The 19,070-nt window shown below is 46.0% G+C and overlaps 2 protein-coding genes across 5 annotated transcripts in view; both read right to left on the bottom strand.

Annotated features, from left to right (window-relative positions):
* RRM1 (ribonucleotide reductase catalytic subunit M1) overlaps nucleotides 1-7,310 on the bottom strand; it is a 40,065-nt gene extending 32,755 nt beyond the window's left edge. Inside the window, exons 1-2 of the mRNA XM_020891103.2 lie at nucleotides 7,039-7,310; nucleotides 759-847 (exon numbers count right to left, since the gene is read on the bottom strand). Of these exons, the coding sequence (XP_020746762.1) occupies nucleotides 759-847; nucleotides 7,039-7,057 (108 nt within the window). The 5' untranslated portion in view covers nucleotides 7,058-7,310. The remainder of the gene's footprint in view (nucleotides 1-758; nucleotides 848-7,038) is intronic.
* A 2,053-nt stretch (nucleotides 7,311-9,363) lies between these two features.
* Nucleotides 9,364-19,070, bottom strand: part of STIM1 (stromal interaction molecule 1) — a 187,220-nt gene continuing 177,513 nt past the window's right edge. Inside the window, exons 10-14 of one of the 4 annotated variants that reach the window (XM_070473339.1) lie at nucleotides 18,827-19,062; nucleotides 17,539-17,631; nucleotides 15,673-15,739; nucleotides 13,531-13,567; nucleotides 11,150-11,293 (exon numbers count right to left, since the gene is read on the bottom strand). In XM_070473339.1, coding sequence (XP_070329440.1) covers nucleotides 11,249-11,293; nucleotides 13,531-13,567; nucleotides 15,673-15,739; nucleotides 17,539-17,631; nucleotides 18,827-19,062 — 478 coding nt within the window. In that variant the 3' untranslated portion in view covers nucleotides 11,150-11,248. Of the gene's footprint in view, nucleotides 11,294-13,530; nucleotides 13,568-15,672; nucleotides 15,740-17,538; nucleotides 17,632-18,826; nucleotides 19,063-19,070 lie in introns of all 4 variants that reach the window. The other 3 variants (XM_020891107.2, XM_020891113.2, XM_020891108.2) reach the window with 3 other exon arrangements.

The raw sequence follows: 19,070 nt of genomic DNA, 5'->3' as shown, positions 1-19,070 counted from the left end.
AGATCATTTTGAAAGTCATGTGGAGTCTGAATTGGAAGATGGCAAGGTGAGGAAGACCTGGAGGACACTTTAGAGACCACTATGGGCAGCAGTCTAGATAAGAGATGCTGCAGATCTAGAGCAGAGGAGTTATAGAAGCTGAGGAGAAAAGCAGAGCAACTTGCTTATGGCTCTCCTGAATTCAAAGGTTGGCTGTCAACTCTATATTACTTTAATGTATCCCTTCTGTATGGATAACAAAAAAGCAAATTTCAAACCAACTTCTACCCAAATGACCACAATTTCAAACAAGTTTTAAAATAGATTTTTCCCTAATAAAATAATTTACTCAAAGAAGCCCCTAACTGAAATGTTAATATCAAGTTTTCCTCTTTTCTCAGCTTTATAGTTCTCTGAGAAGTCAGAACTCACAGCACAGACCAAACTTTAGGGGAAAAAGTGAGTTTCTTGTTTGCTTGTTGTCTTTTTGTTTTGTTTTTTTGCCATGCCACATGGCTTGTGGGATCTTAGTTCCCTAACCAGGAACTGAACCCAGGCCACAGCAGTGAAAGCCCAGAGTCCTAATCACTGGATCGCTAGGGAATTCCCAGAATAAAAAAAGTTTTAAACAATAAATTCACATTTTACATCCAAGGCTGTAAGAGAATACCAAACCAGAATATGTATATATAGCAAGAGAGTGAAGGGGAAAAGATAAGAGACAAGTAAATGGAATCACATGAAACAAGCAACCCAAGATATAAATCCTATTTACTTACAGGATCAACAAAGTCCATATTGAGTCCATAACAAAGCTTCTGGATTCGGGATGTAATTTTGTCGAACATAACTCGCTCTTGGCGGCCATCTAAAGAATCAAATCATACAATTCATATTAGCACTTACTAACACAACAATGCCACAGAATCAAACATAACCAGCATGTAAACTTTTTAAACTGGCCAAAATGAAATGCTATTTTGTAGATAAAAGACTCAGACCCCAAAGAGATTCATTGAGAGATTCATTTTTTCATCTTCAAAAAGGAGAGATTCTATACTGAGTCTTCCCTTATATTACATATCAGATGGATTCCTGCAATAAATTTCCCAAATGATCTGTTCCCCCCCAACCCTTGTCCCAAATGACAGGCATAATTATTCTTTAAAACTTAAGTCAAAACCATGTCATTACTCCCCTCCCAAGAGTGGTTTATAATCTGTTTCAGAATCAAAGTCAAAATCATTACAATAGTCCACAGAATCCTATATAACCTGCCCCGGGAGCCCCCTCCTCACATCACCTCCTACTCTCCCACCTGACCCTGGCAACCCTGACTGCTTACTATGTATACCTCTATTAGATCTTTGCTCAATGTCAACTTCTCAATAAGGTTTTCCCCAATCACTCTATTTTAAATTGGCAATGCCCCAAACACAGCCATGTCCCTCTTACCCTCCTTTTATGCTTTATTTTTCTCCAGAGCACTTCTGATCATCTGACATGCTCTATAGTTCACCTAGGTATTTGTTTATTGTATGACTCTTTCACTCATTCACTAGAATATAATTTCCAAAAGGAAAAAGATTTTTGTCATGATTTATTTATCAATGTATTTATTCCCCAGTGCCCAAACCAAAGCTCAAGGCCTAGCACATAGCAGGTACTCAAATAATTATTGAATGCTAAATGATTTATAAACCTGTCTCCATCCTAACACCTTCATGATAAATACGGCTTAGTACTTTCCTAGAGTAATTAATGATTTGTATTTACTTCATACCATGTAAAGAAGTACTTCTTTCTACTTGTAACTCAAAACAATCTTCCAGAGGCAACCTCTCATTTTTTATTTTGGGGATATGGAAGCACATACATATGGACCTTATATAGTTAGTCCTTTAATGATTTGGACTTACATCCTATAGCTCTTTCTTCTTCCTAACAAAGTCCGGCTGGTCCAAGGACTTTCTCAAATGTTTGATAAAGAATAATGAACAATAAGATACTGCTAGTAACCCACCATCAATAAAATAAGTTAGTTTTTCTTAAACACTAATACATTAACTAAGATAGCCCTTCACTTTCTGATTACCATTGTGATCTCCTTTTCTAACAAACTCACATATGCATTGTTTAACTCTGGAATAGAGTAAATTAGCTGGCACACACCAGGACTGAGCCCTTAATGCTCTACTAACTGGTTAGGCAGATAGGTGACCACAAGGCAGTATTAGCAAACTGAAAATCTGCAGCTGTCAAATTAATCAGGAACTGACAGAAAGTACAAAAGCAACTCTCTAAATTCACACTGGGAACGGAAGGAACACTAAAGGGCTAAAGGATCAGTGATCCACTGTTCTCTAGCCTATCATTTCACTTGATTATTTTTTTTCAACCCATAAACTGATTTCATCATATCACTAATCCCTGCTTACATTATCCTCTTCTATCAAACAAGGCCTTCCTTAATTTGGTTCCCCATCTCTTCTACTGCTCCTTGTGAAATATCCTACATCCCAACAAGGCGTCCCATTCCCACATCATATAACTGCTTATACCTTACTCTGCCCAAAAGTCCTTCTTCCGCCTTTCCATACATCTAACTCCTATTCACTCTCCAACTCTCACCACATCCATGAAACCTGCCCCAAACACTATAACTCACATTGCCCTCCTCCTCCTGTGAAATCCTCTAGAACACTAATTGTCTGATTTCATCCTGGGTATAAGCTGTCTTTTTAAATTCCTCTCTTCAGGGAGACTTTGCTAATACTGTAAGACCAAGTATATGCCTCTTTGCAAGATATGAACTTTCTATTCCCTCTACCTACAAAGTTCAGCTCACATATCTTCACACAGTTGGCTCGTAGTATTATTCAGAGCTCAGCTGAAATGTCACCACCTTACCTAAGGACCCAATCCAAGGTTACCTTCTCATTCATCTTTACCACATTACCCTGTTTTACCACCACCATCTCACAAACCACTATGTGGAATTAACTCATTCTTGTCACTCACACCAGAACGTGAACTCCAATCAGAAAAGGAATTTAGCTTGTTTTGTTCACTGCTGAATCCATAGTACCTAACACAGTTCCCGGCATAAGAGATGCTGAATATAGTCAGTCCTCTGAATCCACATCCATAAACAGTATATGATCTGTGGTTGGCTGAAGCCCTGGATGCTGAACTGGAATTTGCACATGAAGAATCCACAGAGACTGAGGGATGACCATGAAACTTGAGTATACATGGATTTTGGTATCCACAGCAGATCCTGAAACCAAATGCCCCATGGATACTGAGGAACGACTGTAAATACTTTCTGAATAATTGAACGAATGGGCTGCTATAGCCTATATTTTACATATTAGAATTCTGATCACATTATGTTAATGTTTTCATCTATTTTTCTCAATTGATTGTAAGATCTTTGAAAGCTAGAACTATTTCTGCCTACTCAGCACTGTAACCTCAGTGCCGAGCACAGCAGCCACACAGATCGTAAAATAACACAGTGGGCTGTAAAGGGAATTAGGAAGGATGGGAAGGAAGAGGGAGAGGAAGGGTGGTGAGGGAGAGAGAGGATCTGGAATACAGGAGATTATAAGAGTGCAAATAGATGCTTTAGAAAGTACTATTTTGCAAAGTTTGGTTCTGTTTTACGTAAATACTTACATATACGTGTGTGTACTCAGTCATAATGGAAAATAATTTTTAGTGTGGGCTTTGAAAACACTATACTGAATTCCAAAGCACACTTTACAGCTTGGATACATTGCCTTTATTCCAATGGTTCTCAACTTTTAATCTTAACCTCCTTGAGCAATACGATGCTGTCCCACCAAGAATAATAAGATAGCAGATAAGAAAAATTCATCTACTATTCCCTTCTGTTATCTAACACTTTTCATATAAACTACTCCTATATCCTTAACAGCCCTAAGATCATGGAAGATGGAGATGCCTTCTCCCTCTGCTATTAACCTCATGGTGCTTGGCAAGACATTAGTACATTCAGTTAAGTATTTTAAGTTTACTGCAGTTGCCCTCCTGAATGATTACACTACGATTGGCAAAAACTGCATGTGTTAGTCTGCTTCTATAGTATCATCCCAAAAATAAGGGGAGGAGAGAATACCCTAAACAAATTAAAGATCAAAAATAAAATAAATCTACGTACAACTTTGTATATGAACAAGCCTTGCTGAATGTTACTGGCAGGCTAGCAGCAAACCATCTGGATCAAATTATGTTCTCTGAAGGAATGAGAAACAAAATAAGACCTGCCTTTGTTGTAGGTAGTACTTTTTAAACCACAGTATTTGAAAGTGGACCCAAAAGGTTAAAAATGCAACACAGAGGTGCTACCCACTCCCGAGATTTATGATCACAAGTTTATGATTCATCTGTTACAGATGTTTCTTAAGAGCTTCTCATCTTTCCAGATCTTTTTCTAAAGGTCTAAAAAAACTGAATCCGTCCCCTCTCACTTAAAGGAATCGACCAACAAAAGTGCACTATGTTGTTCGGTCTTTGGTCTCAACAGCTAAAATGGGAGACTAGAGAAATGTAGAGAATGATGTTTCAAAGATACTAATGATAAGAAGGGCCATAACTCTATCTCTATGCTGTAAACCACCTAGTTACAACCAAATCAACTACCTTCCTACTTACAACACGCATCACATTCTATATCTTAAAGTATTAGGTTGGTACAAAAGTAACTGCAGTTTCAGACTGTAAATTTTAAATCATTATAATTAGGCTCAAACACATCATTATTAATCAAAATAGGAACCATTACAATCAATACATTTTTGGTAATGAGAAATAAGTTCCTTTATTCCTGTAGTGTAAAAATCTGTGCTTTGGGATTCAACGAACTCTTGGAAAGCATTTTCTGCCTCCTCAGGTTGTGGAAGCGTTCTGCCTGAAAAAAGTTGTCAGGATGCTTTAAGAAGTGGTAGTCAGTTGGCGAGGGGTCAGGTAAAAATGGTGAATGAGGCAAAGCCTCATAGACCAATTCATTCAACTTCTGAAGTGTTGGTTGTGTGACGTGCAGTCAGGCATTATAGTGAAGAACTGGGCTCACTCTGTTGACCAATGCAAGCTGCAGGCATTGCGGTTTTGGGGGCATCTCATTGATTCGCTGAGCATAGTTCTCAGATGTAATGGTTTCACCAAGATTCAGAAAGCTATAGAGCACCAGATCAGCAGCAGATCACCCAATAGTGACCATGACCATTTTCTGGTGCAAGTTTGGCTTCGGAGCATCTTCTCTGTTCAACCACTGAGCTGGTCATCACCAGTTGCCGTAAACAATCCACTTTTCATCACATTTCACAGTCTGATCGAGAAATGGTCATTGCTGTGTAGAATAAGAGAAGACGACACATCAAAATGACTCTTTTTTAAATTTTCGGTCAGCTCATGAGGCATCCACTTATCAAGATTTTACACCTTTTCAATTTGCTTCAAATGCCAAACGACCACAGAATGGCCAACTTTGAGTTCTTCATCAACTTCTTGAGTGTTTGTCTAGGAGGATCAGCTTCAAGGATGGCTCTCAATTGTCATCAACTTCCAATGGTTGGCCACCACACTCATCTTCAAGGTTCTCTTTGCAAAACTTCTTTAACCACCACTGCACTGTACATTCATTAGCAGTTCCTGGGCCAAATGCGTTGTTGATGTTGCAAGCTGTCTTTGCTGCTTTACAACCCATTTTGAACTCAAAAAAAATCGCTCAAATTTACTTTTTGTCTAACATCATTTCTATAGTTTAAATATAAAAAAAAGCAAATAATCCTCAGCAAAAAAAGCACAAAGTGAGAAATATGCATTAAAATGATGTATAACATAACCACATTTATTTAAGAATGTATTCCAATACTAAAACAGCAAAGTTCAAAAATGTAAAACCGCAATTACCTCTGCACCAACCTAATAATTCTCTCATTCACTTTTGGAGCATCTATTCACCGGCAGGTTCAGTACTAAGTTTGGGCATAAAGTCCCCATCTTTGAAACACTCACAACCTAGTCGACAAAACAGTCAACCAGTATTTACAATTTTGAAATAACTTTAATGCTGTAACAGAGGCATATTCAGTAGACTCAAAACTTGTTCCTATCTGTCCCATGTGGTTCTCTGTTAAAGGTATGCTTTGCTCTTGTTTTTCCAACCTGATTATAAACTTTTTTTCTTCCTGAGGCAAGTCTGTCTCCTCTTAAAATTAATTTCACAGAATCAAGCAAAGGACTGACACAAAGGAAGTCCTCAGCAAGTCTAACGGAAGATGTGTCGAGGAAGAACACAAGGCTCTTCCCGGTCCCCACCCTGTCAGAATATGTCTCGGCCACCCTACTCTAATTCCCTATCTCTTCCTATCAAAGGTAATGCCAAGTAGTCCCGATCCCAAACTCCTCTGGGACTACTCTTCCCAACAACGGAAACACGCAGCGACAACTCTGTGGAGATGTCTGTGTCTGAGACTGACTTTTTCACTCCACAAAAAGAGATCAGGAAGCTGGTAGGTGCCCGTGTAGAATGCAGAGCCCCTGATTACCTAGCTTCTCCCAGGCCTAGGCTAGGACAGGTGACCAAGCTTTTTTTATTGTTGTGACCAACAACAATAAAACTGTTGTTGGCTACGGGTTCGAAGTCCGGCATCACCAGCATCTAACTGGGTGACCATGCAGCCCCGAAGCCTCTCTCTGCGCGAAACGCAGCTAATAACCCCTACCTCAGGGGCTCGCGGAGAGGAATAAAGTGCCGCCTGCAAAGTGCTGGGCGCACACAGTTACAACTCGCTAAGGGAAAGGTGTTACTACTCTTTAGAAAAGCGGCTGGATGACAAAGCCGAGGGGCGCAGATTGAAGCTCGGAGGGGAACTGGGGACAGACTGACCAAAGGGCAGGAGGCCAAGCAGCTGACAGGGCGGGAAACCGCTGCCGGTAGCGCGGGAAGCGGCAGAGGCGGGCGGGCGCGGCTAACTGCAGGGCGGCGGCAGCCCGCGTCCCTCACCCGCCGCCCCCTCCCCGGCCTCTCACCTCGCTTGATCACATGCATCGCAGCTAGTAACTGAGGCTCTAAAAGATGCGACACGAGACTGCAGCTCTGAGGCTCCGGTGCGATCGAGAAGGTGGCCGAGCACGGAGGGTCAGGCTCGAAGGTTTGCTCGGGTGCAGGGCCTGGAATTAGGACCAGAGAGCACTTTCCTCCACAGAGCAGAGGAAGGCAATCCGAATTCCCTTCCCGCTCCCGCCAGCCGCGACGCAAAAGCAACGCGACCAAGCTCGAGTGACGTCACGCGACGCAGCCAGCGCCGCGGCCGGTGAGCGGGGCTAGCGTAGCAGAATCGGCCTGACCCAACAGCCGCCATGTTGAGTGTGGGCAAGGCCGGGGAGATGGCGCCTCTCCTACGGCAGCACTGGGAGTGAACGCGCCTGGCGGGAACGCAGACATTCCGCCGCCATGTTGGATGTGGGCACAGCGGATTCCGGGGCCCAGCCTGCCAGGTCTTGCCCCGCCCCTCTTGCCGGCAGTTCCCGCAGAGGTCAAGAAGGTTCTAGTGTATTGGAAATAGCAAAACTCCAACCATCCACTTTTTCTTGTCTTGACGGTTGTTATATTATGATAACCCAAGACTGCCGTCTGAGGTGGGCTCTAGCCAGAGATACGTAGACGGAGGCTGGGAGCTCCAGACCCTTCTTAGGTGGGCCTGAGTCCGGTTGGGAGAGAGCCTTGCTATGCCAAGGAAGGGCCTTTGGATTTTATCCTGATAGAAACGGGAGCAAGCTTTGGCAGAGTTTGAGTGGGCAAGGCTATGATCCGTTTGGTTTTAGAATTATCAAGTGGGTGGTGGCAGAGATAGGGTCAGCAGTAAGGCCTTGGAGAGGTAGAATGGACAGGACTTGGTGACCAAACGTTAAGCATAGGTGAGACATGACGCACAAGTCTGATGTAGATCCTTCAGCTTTGGGCTAGGCAAACTAATTTTTATGAAATCTCATGTGGCATTCTCCACTGTAAAACCTTTCATTGGTTCCTTATTGCCATCAAGGTGATCCCAAGGTTCCCGTGAGGCATAGCAATACCTCAAAGATATTGGTGATTTGGTTCTCATAGGGACAGAGTAAAGGGACAAAACAGGTAATTAGTTAATCCCACTAGGGGATTGTAAGTAGAATAATTATGGGAGACCCCTGTAAGTTATGATTACTCAAGAAAGCAGACTTGCTTAGCAACAAAACCATGCAACACAAGCATGAGACATGTCCCCAAACAATAAAACAATGATGGCATGAGCCCCACATCCTGCCCCATGAGCTCAGTAAGTTAATGATCTGTAGGACATGCTCTCTGCACACATTAAAAAAAAAAAAAAAAAAAATTATGGACCTAGCTTGACTGTGTAGGAAAACACTCCCCTACTTAATTTGGAGGAGGAGCTAATGATGTCTACTCAAGAAAGACAAAGCAGTTCTTCTCCTCCCTGCTTTTCCTTTAATTATAACTGTAGTCCAGTAAGTTCTTGGGGCACAGCACCCCCCTCACCAGCTTGTAAGCCTCACAAGCATCCTATTCTAATAAATCACCTCTTATATAATATCACTTTGCCTCTTGCTGAGTTCTTTCTGCACTGAAACATAAAGCACCAGGAGTTCTAAAAAGCCCCCTGAAATGACACCGAATGGTTTCAGTTCCAGACCGCTGCAATATAGCAAATATCATGATAAAGCAAGTCACAAAATTTTTGGTTTCCCGGTGCATATAAAACTATACTGTAGTCTTTTATGTGTGCAATAGCATTGTCTAAAAAAAGTGCACAGCTTAATTTAAAAAATACATTACTGCTAAAAAACGTTAACCACCATCTGAGCCATCAGCAGTGGTAATATTTTTGCAGGTGGAGGGTTTGAACTACTGCAAGAATTACCAAATGTGACACAGAAACAGGAAGCGAGTAAATGCTGTTGGGAAAAAAATAAGACTCCCTTGCCACAAATCCTCAATATGTAAAAAGTACAATACTTGCAAAGTGCAATAAAATGAGATATGCCTATAATTCTAAAAGTCATAGGTGATCAGTGAAGCTATATGATAGGATCAAATAGCCTAGAGGTAGGGTTGCAAGGTTAAGCTAATAAAAATTTATCCCCAACATTTCATAGGACATAATTATATTTTTAAAAAGTTATTTGTCTAATATTCACATGTAACTGAGTATCCTGTATTTCATCTGGTAACCCCACCAGAGAGTTTTGGGTAAGGTATTAGAGTTTCATTTTCCCTTGGCAGAAGAGAAACGTCCCTTCATCCTATCTGCTATGCCACAGAGCACAGGGAACAATGAGAGTCAAAGCCAGCAGAGGTTAAAATCTCCTACATGCTTTATTGGACTTCAGAGAGCCTTATGAAATAACACAGAAAAACCCATGTGAGGTTGTCCAGGGGGTACAAGGCAGTCTTCAGCCTAGAACCTCCTAAGACCAGCCCCAGGTGCCCCCACCCCAGGCCCAAAATAGGATCCCAGAGTAAAGATGGCAGGGAGTGGGGCAGAGGGAAAATATCTTTACAGCCATAGCAAAAACAGGTAAGGGAGAGAGTTGTCTAGAGGGTGGGAAGGGTGAGGGGGAAGCGGTCACACAGCCACCTTGACCCATACCAGCTTCCTCAGCCACCCTGTCCCTAAACCGGCTGTGTCTTTGAGCCTCTGGCCCAGGCAATGCAGTAACATGAACATGGGTCTGACAGGGGGAATATGTGGTGCAGGCACTTGGGAAATTCAGGAGATTTCATTTTTCAATTTTAAAATGTCTTTTGGTTCAAATGTGACAACACTCTGCCCAACAGCTTCGGGGCCCCATTAGAGCCCTCTATCATAGCTGAGGCTCCTACAGTTGGGGAGCTGACTATCCTGAGCCTTAGGAGTAATGATGCTTGGGGAGCATTTGGGCAGCATCTCTTACAGACAAACCCTCCTGCAGTGTGGGGCAGTGGGGATAAGAGAGAAGCAGGTGTGGGTGAGAGAAGAGAGAAAAGGTGACTGCCTTGTAGCCCACATCTCTGGCTCCTACTCATCCTCAGACTAGAAGTTGCTTTCAATCTATCCCTGAGCCTAGCCTCTCTTCAAAACCCTAGTGACTTGCTCTCTGGGAATTGGTTTTACTCCCCCATGGACCCCTGGAGTCCTAGTAAGCCCCAAGCCGAGGTTACCTCTGGCCCACCACACTTCCAGAGAACAAACCTCAAATATTAGGTCCTAGGCCCCAGTCTGGGGCAAAGAGAACCATCGTCAGTGGCGGGGTGGGGGTGCAGGGTGCAGAGGGTGGAAGAGATCTGAGGCACAGGTGTCAGAAGTTACTCCCTCTTTCTCCCCTGCTAGCTGCTAGGGGAAGTTGGGGAGTGGTGGGAGGGAGAAGCCTGAAAGCAGGAGACAGAGAATAACAAGAAACCAAACCTCAAAACTGGGACAGCAGAGACACGGAAGCTGAACCCCAGAGGTGGAGCTGGGAGCTGAGGGGACAGCAACTAAGACATGCACTGAAGTGGAGAGGGAGTGCAGCAGCAGCCCATGGTTGGGAAGGAGGCAGGCCATGGTGGTCAGTTAATAAATAATGCTGAAGGACCCAAGGACGTGGGGGGCATGTATATACAGTGCCCAGGCCCTGGAGCCAGCCCCTCCCAGGCCCTGTGCTGGGGGCCAGGTATCTTGGAAGGAAGGGGAGGGGAGGCAGAAAACCAGGGAAGGACAAGTTGTCCCACCACTGCCACCCCCATTCTGCCTACTTCTTAAGAGGCTTCTTAAAGATTTTGAGCGGAAACTTCTTCCGGCCTGGGCTGGAGTCTGTCTCCTCGCCAATGGAGCCATTATCCTCCTCAGCCGCAGCCTTCTTGCCAGCCAGGTGGGGGATACGTGTATTTCGGCTAGCCTGGAGGGCTCGGCTGTCCCCAGCTGGAGATGGCGTGTCTGGGTCTGGGGGACTTGGGCTGTGAGAACGGGAAGAATCCAAATGTGGAGAACCACTAGGTAGGGCCGGGGAACTCAGCTCCATCAGGCTGTGGGCCTTGTCCAGCCCGTGGTTCAGCGCCAGCAGTGCTTTCTTGGCCAGGGCAGGGCTGTCAGGCAGTTTGTCCACCAGAGAGCCGGGGTGGGCCCCCTCAATCAGCCGGTGGCTGCCGTTGGAGGTCATGGCACTGAGAGCCTCATCTGCAGCACGGATCATCTGAGGAGGCTTGGGGGCCAGACGCTGGCGGTCACTCATGTGGAGGGAGGACTCCGAATCGGAATGGGTCAAATCCCTGCAAGACAGGTCAGAGAGGAAAAAAGGGAAACACAGAGGGTGGGGGGCAGGGGGGAATTTGAAGAGGAGAGAGGGACCATGTAAGAAGACAAGAGCAGGGTAGGAAAATGGGGATGGAGAGAGGGGCAGGAGAGAGAAAATAGGGTGACCAGCAGGTGGGAAAGAGGGAAGAATGGGAAACAGAGGTAAGTTGACACAGCACAAGAGAGGAGGTAGGAATAGGGAATAAGGATAGATTGGAGAAGAGATAAGGAGAAAAAAGTAATATGGGCAGGTGTATGTGTGGGGGGGGGGGCATGGGGAGCAAAAGGAGAAGCAGGTGGAAATACAGAGGACCAAGGGAAAGAAAAGAGGGGAAAGTGATGGAGAGAAAAGAGATAAGAAGCAAAAACAAATGTCATTATACCATTAACTCTCTGGCTAAGGGCTTTCTAAGGTCTGGCCCCCACCCCTGATGAATAGCCAGGCCTTAAACCGATGCAGCCATAGGCTTCAGTGCTACAGGCACCCTCCTCAGCAAAATCTCTGCTCCAGAGCTGGTTAGACTTCTCAGGACTCAACCCTAAGCTAACACACATAACTCCTGTCCCACCTGGGGACACATCCAGTCTGGGCCAGGCCCCGAGGAACAGGGAAACATGCAGTCAGTGGGCCTGACCCGGACTGGGGAGAAAAAGATTAGAACAGCCTTGCAAACAATCCCTCACCCCCCTGAAAGGCCAAGATGCTGCCTCTTCCAACCTTCTCTCAGGATTCAAAGAAGGTCACAGAGAAGTGTTTTGGAGTTCAAAGTTGGCTGGCAGTAGGAAGACTGGGGCCTTTTTCAGAGCTCTGCTGACAGGGAGAATGTATGGGTGTGCAGAAAGACAGGATGTTGGCCTTTAAGGAGCAGTGGTTCAGAAGAGCTGCCCACTGGAAGTCCTAAGGTCTACTTCAATTTCCATCTCTGCCTGAGACTTGCTGTGTGACCTTGGACAAGTCATATAACCTTGCTCGTCCTCAATTTTGGCCAAATGAAGATAACATCAATTCAATTATTTTGCAAGACTGTTTAGAGGCCCAAGTATGTTGGCAAAGCACTTGAAAATGTAGAAAGAATTGTGGGAATGAAGATGATGCCAGTCAAGCAGGAAGACCCTTCCATGGGCCACTCACAAGAGGCTTCTTTGCAAGGCTGAGCTGTGGGGACATGGCACTGCACACTGGACATGCTCACAGAGGTGGTCCAGCATAGATGAGACCCTTTAAAGGGCTGGCTATTCCTAAGAAGACCATGAACTAATTCTGATGCCAACCCTCCTGCCTTACAGACAAAAAGGTAGATACAGGAGTCCCCTGCCAATCCTTTAATCCTTCCACTTTCCCAGAGGCCCTAGACCCCATGGCAGAGGCAGAGGAGAGGGCTAAGGGAAATGTTTAAATATCCACGTCAGAAAACTAAAGGGAAAGGGTCATGAGTGGGAGGGGAGAGGACAGCACAGCAGGACCTAGAAAGGAGAAGGCTGTGGGTAAAAAATTAGGGAGTGGACCAGGCTCCAAAAACAGGCAGAAGCAGGAGGCTGGCTGATAGTTATTATAGGTTTAATTCTCAGTAGGAAACAATTCACCAAGCAGTCACTCTGTGGGCCAGTACCTTCGTGGAGACATGGAACAGCAGAGAACAATCTCAGCTCCAACTTCCATTCCAAATACTGTTCCAGCCACCTACTCTAGTATTTTACCAAATGTCTCCCACTTGCTTTCATATTTCTGATGGTGCCCCCTCTTCTGTCTAAATGTGTCCTTGTTTCTCTTAAGTCCCAAGATGATCCTCTCCACACGCTGCCTTTTCCACACAGATATGAACCACTGAGCAAGGAGCCAAGGAAATTCTGGGGAGCAGTCACACTGGGACAAGGGGCCTTCTAGATTGAGGAGGTGAGGATTCTAGGAGACTGCCTTTTCAATGCCAAGGAAGGAAGAGAGGTCAAGAGGTTGGGGTCCACTCAGACTCACTCCTCCTGGCCTACTGCCCCATTTGGTCATGATTCCCAGCCCTCCATGCCTCTATCATCAACAAAAGCTGAGGCTTCCAAAGCAAGAAAAGAACCTAGGAGGAAGCCTGGGTGGACATGTGAGGGAAAGGGCCCACTGAGCAAGCTCACTTTCCCTCCCTGAATCTCTGAGACAATTCAGGGCAGGGGTGTCCCTCCCCAAAGGCTGGGCTGCCTTGGGCTCCCGTCCCAAGCTACTAACCTTACTAGAGAGCCTGTTTGCCTTTAGAGATGATCCTCTGATGCATGGTGCGAAAGAAAATTCAGTAGTGAACAGGCCAGGCGGACGCAGGTACTCCTCCCCTTCCCCCCACCCGCTTTGGGCCTTTGAGCATGAGATTCACAGCATCCTCTAGTTCCCCCAAAGCACTTTGATCCTGTCCATCCGTACTGGGAAGGGCAGTCTCCCTGCCTAGGCTTCTTGATGAAAATGAGGATGAGGATGAAAATGAGCAACTCTGCTGAGTGATAACACTAGGAAAGGCTGTCCTTTTGTGAAAGAGAAAGGAACAGACTTCAAGGATAACCATCCAGAGTCCGAGGGGCAGAGCTAGAAAGACTGGTATCCAGAGTAACGCAGAATCAAAAGGAAGCAACAGGGTAAGCTGCAGTTCAGAGGCCAGGACTAAACCGTGGTCACAACTTCAGAGATGAGAGGTGGTTTCTGAAGGTCTTTCTGAGGGTCCTCTAAGCTTGTTCAGGCAGGGTAAAGGCTACAATCTCTTACCATAACCTGTTACCTTGAGGTGTGAGCAGGGCAAGTCCCTGAAGCTGTGGGAGAAAGCTTGTCATCAGTCCTTACACAGTTCACTTACTGAGACCTTGTGGAAGCCCAAACATAACTAACAGCATCCAGGAATGGAAAGCCAAGTCCTAGTCTGTGTTCTGCTCCTCATTAGCTTTGGGACCTGGGGAAAATTACTTAACCTGCAGAATCTTAACTCCTTCTCTGAACAGGAGTGTTTTCATGCCTGCCTGACATAAACCTAGCTTGTCCAAAATCCTTAAATCTGTTTCCTCCTCCCTTCTGAAGAGTAATTTTATGAAAGGTACTACAGTTTTCCTGTCACCCAAGCTAGAAACCTGGGCATCATCCTAGATGCCTCCTTCTCCTCCACCCCTCAAAGTCAGTTACCAAATTAATACTCTTGTTTTTACCCCCAAACCTCATTACCTCCCCTGGTGGCCTACTGCAGTGACTTCCAAGTTCCTCTAGTATCCCCATTCTTTCCTTTATACAGGCTATAAAATTTTATTCCTAAAATGCAAATATGACCAATTCACTTCCTTCTAAAAGCCCCTTGGCAGTTCTCTGTCTCTTAAAGGGTAATAGCTAAAGCTCCTAGCCTTTCAGAGCCTTGCATCATTCTAGCCTCCTTTGCTACTCTGTTCCATCAGATTCTCATGAACTTCCAAGCCTATATATGTGTTCCCTCTGCCTAGAATACTCAATCTCCTTTTCCTGCACACAGGTTGTTGGCACAAATGTCATCTCTTTTGTGAAGCGTTCCACCCAGGTTCACACTGTTAGTCATTCCCTCTTCAACACCCCCATAGCACTTATCAACTGTTCCAGAATCATTTATGTACCTCTCCCAGACCAGACCATAATTCTTGATGGCTGAGATTGTATCTTATCATCTACGAATCCCCATGCCCAGCAGTCTGGCAGAGAGTAGGTATCCATAAATGTTTGCTGAGGGGATAAAGAAGTGAGGACTCCACTGAGATAACAGATGTGAGAGTTTAGGCCAAAGTGCTATAGGACCGTGAGGGAGGGGGTCTGTTACTCATTTTTAGAGTCAGCAAACCCCAAGGAGAGAAGGAAAGAAAGGTGTAGGGCATTAGGCTGACCTCAAGGAGGGGTCCCAGGCTGGGAAAAGACAGGACAAGGAGAAGGTACCCCATTGCACAGCCCCCACAGCCCACCAAGCAGCAGCCAGCAGGCAAAGGCCAAGGTAAAGGCAGCAGAGAGGCACAGATGGGAAGAAGGGGAGAGAAGAGAGACAGCTGATACCCCAAGCTCTCTGAGTGCCAAGGCATCACAGCGGTGCTGTCAGAAGGGGATGGGTCAGGGTAGGGCTCCATCTGGAGGAAATAGGAAGTGCTGTGGTGGTAATAGACAGGGTGGACATGGACGGTGGTGATGGAGGTGGTGGTGGTGGTAGTGGTGGTGGTGGTGGTGGTGGTGGTGGTGGCAGAGGAGCAGGAAGAAGAAGCAGAGGCAGGTGGAGCGCTGGTCCCGAGGCCTTCAGAACTGAAAGACTGTCCAGATGAAAGGCTGCGCATTCGCCGCAGAGAGACCCGGCTTGTCAAGAAGTGGCCAGCCTCGCCCTCTACCAACCTCTGAGACCCCAGGCCATGCTGCGGCTCCGTCAGGCGCTGCCGGACACTGGTCTGCAGGCTGGGAGCTGCAAGGAGAGAGAAGAGAGTGTAAGGAAGGGCCACCTGCTCTGGGCTGGCCGGGAAGCAAGTTCGCCTGTGGAGAGATGCTTACTGGAGACCACTCTGGGCCTTCGGTCCCCAGTCTGGAGAATGGGGCACCTCCTCCCAAGAACCTCCCACCAGGGATCCTAAAGGAGGGGCCAGTTGAAAATGAGGTGCCCAGGTCAATTTCAATGGCAATTCCAATGGAAGAAGACCTAGGGCCAACACTGCTAGGAACGGAGATGGTAAGGCAGTTAGTGGGAGGACACAGGCAGGATGGGGTAGGACAGGGGCTTGGGACAAGGTCCGGGAGGGCACAAAGAACCAGCCTTTTTAGAAAGCCAGAGTTGGGAAATATTCACAATTCAGAAAAGGATTTATACATAAATATGTTCATCATACCTTTATTAATAATCATATGAAAGCAAAAATAAAGGTGGAACAACAGGAAAATGATAACACATCCAGTTACTGGAAGGTTATACAGCTATTAAAAATGCTACTTATGAGAATTCCCTGGTGGTCCAGTGGTTAGGACTTGACACTTTCACTGCCAGGACTTGGCTTCAACCCCTGGGAAACTAAGATCCCATAAGACTTGCAGTGCAACCAAAAAAAGTGCTGCTTGAGAAGACTTTTAAAACACAGAAAAAGGCCTATTAAAATGCTCAGCGGAAACAAAAGGATACAGATTTTCATGTACAAGGAATACCTTGAGCAATAGAATACAAAAGACAAGAGTTTGAAACCAGGTCTTTCTATTTCTAGCTGTGACCTTGAGTAACTTACTTCTTTAATTCCTAATTTATAAAATCCTGCAGAGTTGTTGTTAGGCTTCAAGATAATATTTTTAAAGTACCTGACACAGTTCATGGCACTCAGTAAATGACAGTGGTTATCATTATCTTGACTACATAAAAAATTACTTAAAAATTCACAAACAAAAGACTGCTCAAATATGGTGGGAACTACAGGTGCCTTTTAAAGCCCATATTTACTCTTTTTACTTTCCAAACTTCCTCTAATAAGCATTTACACAACAAAGACCCAGCTCTTGGATCAATGCTGCAAATCAGGCTCTTAGAAGATGGTGGCCACCATGCCCAGAGAAGGGGTATATAGGTACCAGGTAACTTAGAGACGTGCTAGAGCATCCCTCTTGGGCTCACTGCCAGCTCCAGTTGAAAATGGAATTCACGCCTTTGTTTTTTTCTCCTCTGCCCTGATAGATGGGCCTCCCTGCCTTCTCCCTAAAGATGGGAGAAAGGGCCAGATTACATGGATGGCAGAAGCCTTGGAAGGGCCACCAGGAAGAGAGCACGGTTCCATGGTGATGGAGAGCTAGCGAGGTAGGGCCTCTAAATGGCTGGTGGCTTTCCAGACATGAAAGGGCACCTTAAGGGGAAGAGGAAACGTGAAACAGGGATGGAGAAAGAGAGACAGCAGGGGAAGCAGAGAAAGAGAAAGGAGGAGGAGGCTCTCTCATTCCTTCTTTCCATCTCAGCCCAGCCAGATGAAGGGCCACTGGGACATCAGTGGAGCTGGGCTGAAAGGAGAAGCTGAAGATTTCCATCACCACGGCTGTTCCCTCTCCAGGCCTCAGCTGAGCAGGCTGATTCTCCTCACCCCCGAACCCTTCCCTGGAGTTAGTAGGGACTGCAGTGAGGGAACAGAGGGAACAGGCAGGGGAGTGATGCAGTCAGGACAAGGGGCCCGTGGGGTTGGAGTGCTGGTTTAGTCCCCAAAGTCGGAAAAACAAAAGCCCCAAAGGGGCTCCTCAAACCCGGGTATTTCCAGAGGGACTGATCGTCTGAGCCGGCAGATGCTGAGCAGAGAGAGCGGTCACTGAACCTACGCCCCATCAGCCAGGCAGCATCTAGGGTCCAACAACCAGGTCGAAAGGAGAAGAGAATCGGATTCACCGAGGGCTTCACCCTGCCCCCGTGGGGTAAGGGAAGGGCCGGGGGAAAGGGGGGAGTGACTCAGGGCTCATGAAGGTCCCTCCCAACCCGGAGAACACAGGAGTCTTTAGAGCAATACGTCAAAATCAAATTCTAGCTGCTAGTGACCTTAACCTTTTTGGGCCTTTGATGAAAGTTTTGCAAGGCATCAGTCCACAGAAAGAAGAGGCTTGGCCAGAGGCAAACTATGGCTGGAGAAACTTACAAAAACATCCAGCCTGATTAAAGATCTGGCTATCTCAAAGTGAGCCCCTAACCCAGCCCAGCTTTCTGCCATCCCCCCTGCACGCACGGGATATGGGCCCAGGACAAGAGCTTTTCCATAAAAGTCTATTCTGTTTATCTAAAAGAGACTCTGATCCAGAGAAAAATTCAGCGAGTCAGTAGGGGGTGTGTCTCTTCCTTCACTGAAGAATTCCCACAGAGTGCTGTCTCCCTCGACTCTGCTCTACTCAGCTCTCACCACTCGCAGAAAGAACGGGGAAAGGGAAGACCCAGGACCGGGGGCGGGGGCCGGGGGGGGGGGGGGGGGGGGGCGGGGATGGCCGAGTTCAGGTGGAAAGCCAGACATGCTTATGCAGGAGATCCCTCCTGGACAAGAATGTCTTTCTAGCTTGGAGGATTTGGGGCTTTATCACCATAAGGGACTATTGCTTCTGGGGCCCTCACGTGAAAAAACAGAAAGAGACATTGTTTATCTACTTAGCAATTAAAAATTAGGAATATAAAATTAAAACAAGTAAAAGCAACAGTCAAAATGAATGCCATTTTTATGTTATGAATCACTAAAGGAGATTATTTTTATAAAGGTAGATAGGAACGGAAGGGAGGGAAGGAGAATAAAAGGATTAAAAAAACACAAAGAGTGAGGGAGACACACTTAACACAATAGACCCATAGGGCAGATGGAGCATATAGCAAGGGAAAACCACTAACAGGACAACTATAAAGGAATACCTTGATGCAGGTTGTGCTTTATGAACAAAGGTAATGAGTTAAACCATCTTGGCTTCTGCCGCATATCTGGCTTAAGCACGGCAGAGACCAGCAGACTTCTCAATCTGCACATCAAAGCCCCCTTCCCTCATCCCTATCCAAGAGGTCACCTACACTGCATGGACAAGGGTGATACAATCTCCTCATCCATGTCATCCACGTCGTCGGTCATGATGAAGTGGGCGGGGTTGGGGCGCGTACTACCCATCCAGCTGGGGTCTATGTTGAGGGCAGCCACCAGGGAATGGATGCCAGGGTTATTGACAATCTGGAAGCCACAGAGGATCTCAATCTGTTGCCAGCGGTGCAGACGCTCCCTCAGTGCTGCTGTCACCTCGCTCAGAGCTTGCCTGAAGAG

The sequence above is a fragment of the Odocoileus virginianus genome, chromosome 10 (assembly GCF_023699985.2).
Source record: "Odocoileus virginianus isolate 20LAN1187 ecotype Illinois chromosome 10, Ovbor_1.2, whole genome shotgun sequence".
NCBI lineage: Eukaryota > Metazoa > Chordata > Mammalia > Artiodactyla > Cervidae > Odocoileus > Odocoileus virginianus.
This window is presented reverse-complemented; position numbering and strand designations above follow the sequence as displayed.